At 38.7% G+C, this 14,113-nt stretch overlaps 1 protein-coding gene across 1 annotated transcript; it reads left to right on the top strand.

Annotated features, from left to right (window-relative positions):
• The first annotated feature begins 2,239 nt into the window (after nt 1–2,239).
• Nucleotides 2,240–6,449, top strand: LOC101485362 (complement C1q-like protein 2). Its single transcript, XM_004552584.4, has 2 exons — nt 2,240–3,279; nt 3,853–6,449. The coding sequence occupies exons 1-2, from the start codon at nt 2,680–2,682 to the stop codon at nt 4,030–4,032; spliced, it is 780 nt and encodes a 259-aa protein (XP_004552641.1). The 5' UTR covers nt 2,240–2,679; the 3' UTR covers nt 4,033–6,449.
• The last annotated feature ends 7,664 nt before the right edge of the window (nt 6,450–14,113 follow it).

Here is a 14,113-nt window from a genome sequence, read left to right as displayed (position 1 = left end):
TGTGTGTGTGTAAAGTGACCGATGCAACCATGATGTCAGTCACATGACGTCACCATTGCAAACCTGCCCTCAGCCATCTGATGTGACTTTGAAAGATCTCCTCGTGGTCTGAGTCAAATATTTGGTCATGAGTTTAGCTGCTCTTCATTAAATTTGACTTTAGTCTAAAAAAAACAAAACAACAACAACAAATATATAAATAAATAAGAAGTAACCTGCGTCTTTAATGCATTTAACTACAGAGTAATTAACTACTTCATGTATTTATGATGATTAGTGCAAAATCCAGCATCTGTGCAGACAGACTGCATGAAGCCAAAGCGAGTAAAAAAACAAAACATTTTTAAAAGCTCATAGAAGACAATTCAAGCCCCCAAACTTTCCACTAATTTGTCTCAACAGAAGAATAAATCTATTTTAGAAATCCTCATTTCCATCAAGGGAATGAATGAATACATTTTCCCCTGTAATTTATTCCACCTACATAAAGAAAATTTGTAAACAAATATGCAGTCATGTGGCTTTTTAAGGCGGTGTATGTACGCATGGATTGAAGCAGTCCGCTACAAGACTGCGAGATGCAAACACTGCCAGTCGTTGACATTTTGAATAACATCTGTGCAACTTTATATGGCTGGTCCTTTTTGTCAGGTCACTGAAAACTAAATAGAGCATTTCCTGTTACACCTGCAGAAATGAAAGCTCTTTTAAACTGTATCCGATGTTGGTGATATTATTATTTGAAAGTTAAAAAAAATGAAGAGAATCAAAACTGACTATTAAGACCTCCTTCTGCTGTAAACATGACTATCACTAGACATGAAGTTTTCATTTCTTTGCTGATAGAAGGGGTTCAAAAAGTCTAAAAGAAGCATTTTAGATCTAAGTTCTAAGGGGTTTGATTTCAGTAAAATGCCTTAAAATAATGAATTAAATGAAATTTCCCCGTCTTACATGGTAAGTATGCTGTACTTTTTGGGGCTCAGGCTATATTATGTTGTGGATTGATCTTTCTTCTTTACATCTTTCTTTAATATTTATTATGTTGAAGTGTATGACAGATGTTCTCATATTCAACTTTTATTTGATCATATTTTATTTGTGATCACGACTGTTATTATTTACTTACACAATCATTTTATCTCCTTTCCTTTAAAATAACTGATGTTATGCAATACTTAAAATGACTCATTGATTACCTAAAATTACTGACGCGTTACTTAAAAATGCTTTTAAACTGCTTGAATTGACTTACATTGTAATTATTTCTTTGTTTCCTGTATAGACCTGACTTGTTACCCTACGTTTAAGTATTTGTAGGTTAATATAATTATACTGTAAATTCATATAAATACTAAAACTGAGAGAAATTACACCCTCAGTCAAGAGGCCATATTATAAAGTGTTATAATACATAACTCTGGGAATAGGCAAAAAAGTGGACCAAATCACTTTGAGCTTTAGTGCTTTAGATCAATAATTGGCAAAAGAGCTTCTAGTGCATATTATTTAACACATTTTATAGTCATATTTCCAATGATGCAATGACTCAGGTCCTTTCTTATGTTTGCCACAACCTTTTTTTAAAAAAAACATTGACAGACAGATGTTTTCATTGTGTCGTTGGGATCATGTCATATGTAAAACTTCTTAGCCTTTGAAGAAAACAAGTAGTGAAGTGAAGTAACAATTACAGCACACCCCTCTGTACTGTAGCTGAGGTAGCAGTGTAATATAAAGATAAAGTAATGGAGATAACACGATGTTACTTTTGTTAAAAAAAACAAACAAAAAAAAAAAACAGGAGAGTACTGTACGGAAACACTCTGTTAAAAGTCCAAGTAATGCATTTCATTTTCCCAGGGTAATATTCAGTGTGTAAGGACCTCATTCTGGTAGAGCTGACACTAATTTAACTAAGTGAATTACTGCTCGGTGGCTTATTAACATGGATTATTTACCGATTAGATTCAGTTCAGATTTATCTATCATATACGTGGCGTCAAATCAGTACAACAGTGGCCTCGTGGTGCTTTGACCCTACTGTACCTGCTGTATTCGACATTTAGTGTAATACATCTGCAAAGTTAAAAGTAACGCTCCAGCAAATATTTATTTCGACCACTGAAAGTAATCACCTCTGAACTTTATTTAAGTACAATTACACACCACGTGACCTTCAGTGAGTTGCGCGCCTTAACTTCTTGATGCGTCTTAACGGCGCAGTGCAGCCTCGTGGTTCTCACTCGCATCACTAAGCGCTGTAAACATCGTTTGCATCGCTCAGTTTTCTTCTCTAATCTCGATATTACTCGTTCATCGGTCAGTAGAAAAGAGTTTTAATTTGAAGGCCACATCCTCTGTCTTCCGGTCTCATCCTTTCTAACTCTGACAGCTGGAGGCATCTGTCCGCGCGCACCCAGCCAGCCAGACAAGACGCGCACCCTCTCTCCGGTCATATCCGCTGCCCACGGGCTAGAAGACTCCAATTAGAAAAGCAGGAGCGAGTTACGCGCACTTACTGAACTTCACCTGTTTTGGTTTTTCTCTTCTTGGACCCCCACTCTGTCCTCTGTCACGATTCCTCCCCAGAGCCGCTCCTCGGGTTTTTTATCTTCCATTGGTCCCCGAACGGCGCGGAGGAAGTGGTCCGTGGTGTTTCTGGTGACCGCCGTCGCGATGGTTTTGTTAGTTCTCGCCATCGCTGTCCCATTACTGCTGATCCGCACCTCTAAAACCACCGCTCATTACTATGAGATGATGGGCACTTGTCGGATGGTTTGCGACCCGTACAGTCCCAAACCGGGAGGCGCCACGGCCATGGAGGTGATCCAGAACCTGAACGGGGCGGCTCCGCTGCCGCCGATGGCGCAAGGGAGCCGCGGGGAGCCAGGGCGACCGGGTAAACCTGGACCCAGGGGCCCACCGGGCGAACCGGGACCCCCTGGCCCCAGGGGCCCACCGGGAGAGCGCGGCGACGTAAAACTATCCTTCCCTGCGCTGACCGGAGGTGCGGGGGGTGACAACGGCGAGACAGAGGTAGCCAACGCCACTGCGAGCGGTTTCAGGATCGCTTTCTACGTCGGTCTGAAAAATCCGCACGAAGGATATGAGGTGTTAAAGTTTGACGACGTGATTACAAACTTGGGGAACCATTACGATCCGAGCACCGGGAAGTTCACCTGCCATGTGTCCGGGATCTATTTCTTCACTTATCATGTGCTGATGCGAGGAGGAGACGGGACGAGCATGTGGGCCGACCTGTGCAAGAACGGGCAGGTAGGAGGGTAGCTTCAGACGGGAAAAGCGGGAGCACTAACAGTTAATAAAGTAAATTCATAACTATTCAAGTTTATGTAGATATACATAAAATGGCTTTTTTCCTCGTGCCGAAATACATATTTTACGCACCAAAAGCGCACACGGAGGTAGAGGACTCCAAACGAATTGTGGAAGCAGATATATCTTTATTGTTTTTAGCATAACATCAGCGGTATTTCTAGTTCTCTATAAGCCTGTCTGTGCGCTCTGTTTGACGGTAGCGCTCATGCGTAAATCCAATTTAGATGAGACAGCTTCAGTTGGATGTGGGGTCAGACAGGAGGGTTGACATCATTAGTTCAGGGTTCAGTTCAGACTTAGGGCCAAATTTTGCTCTATTCTATTTTCCTCCACGTTTTTTTTAACCTGACGTCCCCTTAACCTCACACTTGGTAGCTAAAAGTTGGAATCTATCCATTTTACGCACCACTGCTGCTTCCCTTTGCCTCTCAGGTATATGTGAACTTTTCTGCTTAGTCCTATTTCAGTGTTCGTTACAGGAACTCTTTCTCTCTCTTTCTCTTTAACCAGGTTCGAGCCAGTGCCATAGCTCAGGATGCAGACCAGAACTATGACTACGCCAGCAACAGTGCTGTACTGCATTTGGACTCTGGAGATGAGATCTACGTCAAGCTCGACGGCGGCAAAGCTCATGGAGGAAATAATAACAAATACAGCACCTTCTCTGGCTTTATCTTATACCCAGACTAATCACGCTGCAGCACATCCTTGGACAGTCACTGAATATAGTTTACAGTAAAGAATATGATCAACTTGGTTTCTGTTCTTTTGAATAGGTGCAACATTAGTGGCTTTATCTGCAACTTGTTGTTCTGTTACTTCAGTCAAAGATCCTTTTTGTATATTTATTTGAACTTAAGTTCACCTGGAGGTTGCTGTCATTAGTGCGTGTGTGATACCTTAGTGTAAAGAAACAAATGCTCCAGATAATTTAGAGCATCCCTGGGAGAAAATATTACCTGAGCTCCTTTCTGAAATGCTATGGAGGCAACAGGTCTGAAGACGTAAAGCTAACAACTGGATGCTTACAGGCTGAGAGGGTCTTCTGAAGCCACATGTGTGTTAAAAGTATGCAGTATTTCGAAGACAATATGAAGAAATCAAGATGTAAACTGAAGGTCGGATAAGCAGTTTTCAGAGTATAAATTAGCCAGTAATGTTTGCCCTTGTGGCCTGTCAATAGCAGCAGTGAAAACATTCATGGCAAAATCAATCCATTCAGTGAGTTCTGACCTTTCAGGGAGCTGGAGGGGGAAAAGAAGGAAGCTGTTGTCGTTTTATTGTACTGTCCAGCTATATTTAACTTCCTCTAATAGATTATGAGCAAAACTCAAAAATCATAGTTTGTGGAAAGTTAAAGGGGATATCTCATGTTAATTTCCAGTTCCATATTTTAGTCTTGCATTCAAGTAGAGTAGATTTGCATGAGTCACAGTTAAAACCAATTCTTATTTATCAAATATTGGGCCTTAATGCAGCCTCTCAGTTTATCCTCTGTTTGAAAAAAAATCACTTTACCTACTTTCCAACTCCCCTTAAGACACCTTTCTTCTGGTTTGTGTGCCTGTGATGGTCATATTAGGAACATCCTTTCTGTAGGATATCATACCAATCCAAGAATAGAGCAAACTGGCAGAAATAAAGCATTTAGAGTAATCTGAAGTCCAAAGTGTAAATTTTGGCTCACTTGAACAAGTTTAGCACACTTACAACAAAAAAGTTATTTTATTGACTGAGCTTTCCCGCTAGCTAGCTATAGCTATCAGTTAGCACTCTCAGAAGTTTATAAATATACTTTCCCCAAATTCATTAAAATTCTTTGTTGAATAAAATTATGCATAACCACAAAAGAATATTACGTCCATAAAAGGCAAAGGGCCCAGATGAAATATAAAGATTTTTTGACTGAGTTATGCTAACACATCCCTGGCTAGCTAGCATAACTGTAGCTAGCCCACCATATAAAACAGTTTACCCATACTTGTGTCTGTGAAGGTTCTCAGTCATCCAGGTCATCGTAGTCAAAGGAGCTTGCAAAGAAAAGCGTCTGGACTTCTTTAAGTTGCTTGAAGACGTTTCACCTCTCATCCGAGAAGCTTCTTCAGTTCTAAGGTCAAATATCTGGGACTCTCCACCATTTGACCTTAGAACTGAAGAAGCTTCTCGGATGAGAGGTGAAACGTCTTCAAGCAACTTAAAGAAGTCCAGACGCTTTTCTTTGCAAGCTCCTTTGACTTTACCCATACTTCTGTTCATGTAGGTCTAAGGGCTTGTGAGTAGTTTCTACAAGTTTCTAAAGTGACAAAAACGGTTCCACCAAACCAGGTGCTTGGGATCATACTGACACACTGTTATTTACTTCTGTCCTTATTTCTTTTCCCCCATTGCTAACAATCAAGCACATCACCACCAGTATGCATGGGTAATTGGAGCAGCAACTTAAAAGTAAGGTGTATATTTTTTTCATATCCATCTTTAAACAATAATAAGGCATCAATATCCATGACAAAACTTTTTTTTTCTTGGTGTATTAAACCATCGCGTTAACATTGGCTTTCAAATGTGGCTTCAGTGTAAATGATGGAGGAACTAAATACAAAGTGTAAAGCAAAATGTCATGTTCAGGAGTCGTATACCTGTTTGTGCTTTAATTTTCCATTCAAGAGTAGCACAGAAAGATGTTAAAGAGACAGACGAATGAAGTGTGGTACTAAAAGAGTGCAAATTTTGGAGGAGATGTTGCGATTGTGTGGCTATGGAATGCTGCCACGGATGTATCCAATAATGTTTAGCTGGGACAGGAGGAAATATTAAAGTAATTTCTTTATTCATATGAGCATTGTTTTAAGATAGTCTTGAAAAAAAATATTAATCCTTAAAATGGGACTGCAGTACATTTAACTCTTCAGTCAGTGGAAACTGCCAGAGCTTAAAGACATGGAAGACATTCACTGTGACAAGGAAATCTGTGGTGCTTTGAATAGTGTCCAGCGTCTTACAAAGTAACTAATCACCACACGTGAAAGATACACATGGATGTCTCACGTCATTACTGAATCTGTTCTGTTCTCCTCTCACTGACATCAATAAATACTGTTTGACAAAAAGTTTGGTTTGTCTGAGTATCTGTGACCGAGCGAATCCTGGTGAGGACAAGCACATTTCAAAATGCAGATGCAGAAGGGTGAGAGGAGAATGTAAATCTAAGGAAGAAGCAGATGGAATTTGTGTTGAGTTGTTTCACGGCAAACGTAGGTGGAACTGTCATCTGTCTCCTTTTGGCGTTTCCGGTTCAATTTTTCACCACAGCTCTGAAATATTTCTGCATACATTTTGTTTCACACTGGTCTCAAAAACCGTCGCCTGCCTGAATGCATTGCATTGCACTGTAGCCTATAAAGCAGCCTCTCTACAATGTGTCCCTCGGGTTCCAGGTGCCTCTCTAAATGTCCTTTGCTCTGCTGTGGCTTGGAGACATTTTTAGTCAGTGAGCTTGGACACAGGAAGTCTGCTCTCTGGCATTTTCTACTGCAAACCACTGAAGCTGTAATTATCCAGAAAGGTTACAGTGAGTTCTTTGCATTTTACCACATTAGTCATATTTTGTTTTCTATTTTGGTGTGCTGAATTGATCAATAATTCTTATTTTCATATTCAGAATATATTTGAATAAATAATATCAGTCATGAACTTGGACACAGATATTGGTACTGGCATTTTTAAATTTGTTTTTGACATTTTCTTAACCATATATCGAAATTAGGATCATGGGTGTCTTTGACATTCACAGACTATATAATGACCAGATGACACGTACCCATGACATGTACCCTCGCTACATTTGAAAATATCTTTTTGCAGAAGAGATTTTCTCTGTATAATACTGAGCAAAAAACTATCACTTCTGTAGCTTACATGCTTTTATTTTGAAGGGCACAAAGCTGGTATTGTGGTAATAAAATACTACAGGAATGAGTCTTAAATCCCAGAAATTAGTTAGTATTTTGCATTTCTTGTTTCCTCTTCTCAATCTACTTTTAATATGTCAGTAAACTATGATGTATTTCAGACTACAAACATTGTTGGTGACATCATCGTGTCAAACCAGCTCAGCTTTAAGCTTTGAAAAAGTGGCAACCTTAGGGGCTGAAAAATGATGCCATGATGGAAGTGGCAATGTCTACAGCCTGGTACAAAGAAAAAAAGCAAATAAAATAAACGACAGTGGGGTTCCATCTAGGGCAACATGCTGAGCAGTCCTATGAAAATAGTGAAAACACACCAAACAGAAAGTGATCTTTTCACTTGCAAGTGAAAAGATCACTTTCTGTTTGGTGTGATAGGAGACATTTGATGGGATACAAAAGCGTCACTTTTGTATCCCATCAAATGTCTCCTATCGCCTGTTTGCATCCAGCTTTTAAATTACTACCTTTTGGAATCACAAATGGCTGTTGTCTGGGGAAGAAGCTAGCTTTACTACAAGCCATTGAAATCTTTAGTTTTTGCCATTTTATTTGCAAATTCACATCACGGATAAACCTGATGGAAGACTGACAGGGGACAGGACAAGACAAGGTTCTATTTTCACACTTCATTGTTTTTCTATTTGATACTATATTTTTTTCTCAGCTCATTAATAAGCACTTTTGTGTTTGGTGTTTTGGTCAACATGTGGTTGTCACAGGTAACAATGCAGGAACTCCAGCAACACTTAAGGGAAGAGGAACAACTTTATTGACTGACCAACGGCTTCGGCTTGTGACCTTAATCAGGGTCATCGATGAAGGCCACAGGTTGTCACAGGTAAGTCACTACAAAAATATAATTTTACAGAATATGTTACATTACTGATTTAGCAGAATGTAAAATATTTGATAGCTCAGTCTTAAATACCTGCAGTAGCCATTTTAATCCATATAACATTGACTGAGAACATTTTTCACGGAGTTATCTTTTTAGTAGCGTTTTTGTGCGTGCGTGCAAACACGATCATTGGAAAAGTTTTGAATGGAACTAAAGTTTCTGATAAAACTTTGTCGGAGTGCAGAGGGAGGTCATGTTAAAAATACATTAAAATTTGGTTTATATCCACCAAGATCTTTAAGGTCAACTTAATGATTTATTGGCTGAAAATCGACAAAACGCTTATAAATTAGAAATTATGACTCTTACAAGTGTGCTATGTGTTGGCAGCATATAGAAAGTACCATATAAAGATTTAAAATGTCAAACCACATTTGACCTCTGACCTCGCTTTCAAGGTCAATAGAGTGATCTGAAGTTCAAAATTATATAGCTCTATGTAATGATATATAGAGCTCTTTATTAAAGTTATGTTTGTTACTGCCATTGTTTGGATTTTCAGCATATATACATATAGCAAATTATATATGAGGATTCTAAATATCATTTTACTTTCTACCTCTGACCTCTTTAAGTTTAAATAAAATTTCTTTTTTCTTTAAAAGTATGCTTAAAATTCTACTGCCTTTGTTTGTATTTAGAAAGGACATATAGGAAATGATGCTGATATATGAGGACTGTAAATAACATGATACTTAAACTATGAGTTCACTTTTACATTTCACATCTGCCTTTCTTCCAACCCAAAATGTGTTATTTCTTTAAAGGAAGTATTATCAGAAGAAAGAGCTGCCAACATAATTTGAAAAATACTTAGTATAATATTATATAAGGTCAAGTTATTCATGGTCAGTTTACAAAAAACAGTTTTTTTATGTACATATAGTACACATGTAACATTCATTGAATTTTTTGGAATATTTGTTTACATTTTTCGTAACAAAGTTAGTTTGTAACATTTTTCGTAACAAACTAACAAAAATTGTTACAATGTAAATGTAACAAAAAAAATGTTACATTTTTTGTTATATTCTAACTTTGTACCAAAAATGTAAACAAATGTTACAAAAAATTAAATGAATGTTACATGTGTACTATATATACATAAAATAATAATAATAATAATAATAATAATAATAATAATAATAATAATAAAGATTAATACAAAATTTATTGAATTTAAAATGATGTAAAGTGTATTAAAATCAGAAATGAACAAAATCACTAAATATGGATTCTGCTGAGTCCATCTTTTATATACAGTCTATGTTTAAAACTCAACCATAAGCTTCATAATCTTAACCCAAACTATTCAATTCATTTCAATTCAATTTTATTTATATAGCGCCAAATCACAACAAAAGTCGCCTCAAGGCGCTTCATAGATACAGAGACAAACCCAACAATCATATGACCCCCTATGAGCAAGCATTTTGGCGACAGTGGGAAGGAAAAACTCCCTTTTAACAGGAAGAAACCTCCGGCAGAACCAGGCTCAGGGAGGGGCGGCCATCTGCTGCGACCGGTTGGGGTGAGAGAAGGAAGACAGGATAAAAGACATGCTGTGGAAGAGAGACAGAGGTTAATAACAGATATGATTCAATGAAGAGAAGTCTATTAATACATAGTGAGTGAGAAAGGTGACTGGAAAGGAAAAACTCAATGCATCATGGGAATCCCCCGGCAGCCTACGTCTATTGCAGCATAACTAAGGGAGGATTCAGGGTCACCTGGTCCAGCCCTAACTATATGCTTCCCCGAATGCTATCCCGAATCCAAACTGGAAGCTGGTTCCACAGAAGAGGGGCCTGAACACTGAAGGCTCTCCCTCCCATTCTATGTGTTTTAACTGTGAGTGGCAAAAATCACTGGACACTTCTCCTTTATTCAAATGCACACTGTTTCTCACTCAGAAGTGGAAAATGTTCACATAAAATAAATGTGGTTATTTTATGTACTGCCATAACACTCTGTTGGCTAAACATTTGAGATTAGTTGTGGCTTGGAACCACAAAGATTCATAACCTAACATTAGTGTTTATTTCTTAAGCTTCAGATCTATATCTACATCTACACTGCTTTAATTTGTAGACATGATCTTTCTGAACAGAACATTTAAGCATCAGAAATTGTATTTTCTAATTTTATTTTCTGCAATAATCCGCAAACATTATGGAAAAACCCAACTGATGTTCAGCCAAGGGAACTGGGGCAATGCTAATTTCCAAGTTACCCTCCAAAGAAACACCCCTGCAGAAGCCTGTTGAGAGATGGGCAAATCTCCATATTGGTTACTTGTATAAACTATGGTAAGCATGAATAACGTCTTGAAGACTTCATGAAGCCGTCAGTTACATTCTCAGTTCTAAATCTTGGTGGAAGCTGGTGGTTTCATTTTTGATCAGTTTGTCCTGAGATGTGCAAATGCTTAGCCAGATCCAAACATTGCTGTAAACATTTATTAAGATGATGGCTGTTTTGTGTGTATTTTCCACCCCCCATCCCCCTTCGACTTCATCCCCTTCAGGGACACCAGCTGTTTACACACCACTCCTGTCGCTTTAAATGGAAATCATGGGAAACAAATATTAGCATGTCTGGTTAGATAAACCTCTATTAAGGTGTTGGCTTATTTTCCTGCACTCTAAAAAAAACAGCTCTATCCTCCTCGGAGGTGATGTTTTAGAAACTGCTCAAAGAAAAGAGCATGTGAAAGCAGACACCACAGTATGGTTTGGGCTTATTAATAAAATCTCTTAGATTTGATCAAAATGTGTGACGTTAGTGTATTTGTTTGAGATGATCGCTGCTCAGAGAGGTTTAGAGACATTAACTGGAGCGATGATGTCACCACTAGGGCTCTTTTAAACTGCTTAAAGATCAAAGCGTGATGGCCTTGGAAAGGCTTGCAGCCCCCACTGCAGACACATTTAGGATGAAAAGTGGAGCTGCTGACACCAACTGAGACATCAACAGTGTCACTAACTGCCTGACGGATGCCCCCCACACACACACACACACACACACACACACACACACACACACACACACACACAAATAAATTATATATATATATATATATATATATATATATATATAAAACAACACGATAGATGATCAGGCTGTTGCTTCCCCCTACTCTGCCTGACAGTGAGGGATTGCTGACTGACAGGTGGAGTAGTGAAATTCTCTGATGGATGAGATAAGTGGGGCAAGGCCTCACACACACACACTGTGTTTGGGGGAATTCAGCCTGACAGGCAGCTGAGCAACAGGCATCACTGAAGTAATGATAGCGTGTGTCACCAGGCGGCTGAGCTGTGTGTTTTTAGTGTTGCCACCTTTATTAACTAAGATCAGTTTAATTGATTTTTGAATCTGACAATAGAGCCTGCAGTGCAAAACACATAGCAGCCTGCTACCCGAACGCGTGTCGCCGGGAACAAAAAGCAGTCTCCTTTCAGCTGATTTCGTCTGATTGCCGAACCCGGCGTGAAATATTGCGGCAGACAAGGCAGCCAATCACTGGGACATTTTTAAAACCTTTCCTCATTCGTTCGCTCCACTGCTTCTCTCCCTACAATGATTGATCCATGTTCATGCCTGAGATGCAAATGGCAGTGTGGCATGAGTGAAATATAAAGACGGGGACATCTAAAGAGACCCCCCAGAGAGGGATGACGCTGAGAGTTTTCACTCTGATTGACACTTTAAAACCTTCTGCTTATCTTCCTCTTTTGTTTATCGCATAAGTCTTACTCAAGATGGTGTTCTTGCAATCTGCACAGCTGGGAGAGATGACGAGGCTCACTGGAAAAGCAAACAAAGGAGGTTAAAGTGAAGAGTTGTCACATTAAAGATGGAACTGTGGAGTCAGTGCAGAGCACATGGGAAAAAAAATGAAAGAAGATTGCGCCTTGTGGATTAAATATTACTTCATCATTTGTTCAAACAATGCTCTGAACCTGGATGAAGAGTTCTGGAGAGAAAAAAAAACCAAGGATTGTAATCTTTAAACTTTTTAAACTAAATGTGGTTTCTATAGAATTAGCAAGTTTAAAACCCGCTAAAATGAACTTAAACTATCAACAAAAAGTGAAGGAAAAAAATCAGTGGCATTATCTGTAAAATATCTATTTATTGTGTTGGAGAGACAATGACTGCATTTGATTCAGGTTTAATTATGTAGCACCAAATTACAACAAGCACCACCTCAGAATGTAAGTTAAAGACCCTACCAGGAAGCACGGGGGGAAACACTCCCTTTTAACAGGAAGAAAGCTGAAGGATCTGTCTCCCATTCTACTTTTATAAACTCTAGAAACCAAAAGTATGCCTGCCTGATCATTCTAAGCTTTCTGTGGAAATAGACGGAGCCTGTGGTTGTTCCTGTCTTTCCTTGATCAGTGCTGAATAGTAAGATGTCCTAGCTTTAAAGATAAAATATATTTTCCTGGCTAAAATGAAGATCTTCCACATTAGTGCAATGTGGTTTGCTCTCCAGCTCGCTAGTTATCTGCTTTACAAGTGCACATTTGGAAGTTATACCAGGAAGTCAGGTGTTATCGATTTGTTGCTTTCTTTTACAGAGGAGACACAGTAACCAGAAAGAAATCTACTGTAAAGAAATTTTTCATCCAGCGCTGTGTAATTCATTATCGTAAATTTTAGTGTTATGAAAAATGGTCAGACAAAAGAGGATCCAAACTGTGATAAAACTATTTTGAGTTCAATTTTGTTAAATTTAATATTTGGGTCTACTAAAAACATTAAATAAAACATTAAATGCAATGTTGATGTTGTCATTTCCAACGTCTACATAAATGTTAAAATCACACTTTAATAATTGTTATCAGAACTGAGCTCTAAGTCAGATCAAAAGTCTCAGCTATTCAGTAGAAACTCTAAATAAGTGCCAGCTTCTTGTGTTTTCCCGTTAAGGTGTACGAGGCTCAGAGTCAGAGTTTCAAATGAATTCAAACTCTGTCTGGGTCTTTGGTTGATTGATAATCCAGAGTGAAACATTGCTGCCACTCCTCCTGAGCCTGTGCTTCGGGGATTCTGACAAGTAATATGACTCAGGGGTGTGATTCATTTAAACTAAAGTATTCATCCTGCTGCAGCCAGGTTTCTGTGAGGCAATATAAATCAATATTTTGATCAATTATTAAATCATATACTGACAGGGACTTAGAGGTGAGCGAGCTAAAGGTTAATAGTCCACATTTAATTGTTGTTCTGCTGTGCAGTTGAAACAGTTACGTTTGTCTTTCTTTGTGATTTTTTTCTGGTTATTTTTAGTTGGTTTGGGCGCAGACACGATTACTGGAAGGTTGGGGTTCCAAGACCTTCAACACATGGAGAACTTGTTTAAGAAGTTCAGACTGTTGATGTTGGAAATCATGACCTCTGGCATTTTGCTGGCTAATTGCAAAAGTTGAGCAGCAGGAAAGCAAAAGCTTTTTTCCATCTTTGTCCTGCTATTCCAAAAGCTGGAGTCTGGCGGGATCCACTGTGACTCCAAGTGAAAACAACGAACCATAATGGCAAGCTAGGCATAATCGAAATGAACTTAGATAACCTAAAGAACTTAAACATAAACCATAAACATCAAATTATATTAAAACTCAAAACGCTGGGTCAAATGACCCAGGATCATGACAATAAATTTGTTATCCCAAAAAGTTAAGTCCTCAATTCTAGAGACTGGTTGGTGAGTAAAACCTGTATATCTAGTAAAAACTGTTTATTCCCTGACTGCTTGGTGAGTGGTCCCTGGGTAAAATTGGTCACAAAGAGGTGCTGCACCTCTTATTGCTTTGTACACAGATTGTCACGGTCACCTGTAGTTTGCATGGAGGATGCCAACTATTCTGCAACCACTTGTTGTACTGAGCTGTAGTGA

The sequence above is a fragment of the Maylandia zebra genome, linkage group LG23 (assembly GCF_041146795.1).
Source record: "Maylandia zebra isolate NMK-2024a linkage group LG23, Mzebra_GT3a, whole genome shotgun sequence".
Classification (NCBI taxonomy): domain Eukaryota; kingdom Metazoa; phylum Chordata; class Actinopteri; order Cichliformes; family Cichlidae; genus Maylandia; species Maylandia zebra.
The sequence above is the reverse complement of the archived record's forward strand: the minus strand, read 5'-3'. Positions and strand labels throughout refer to the sequence as shown.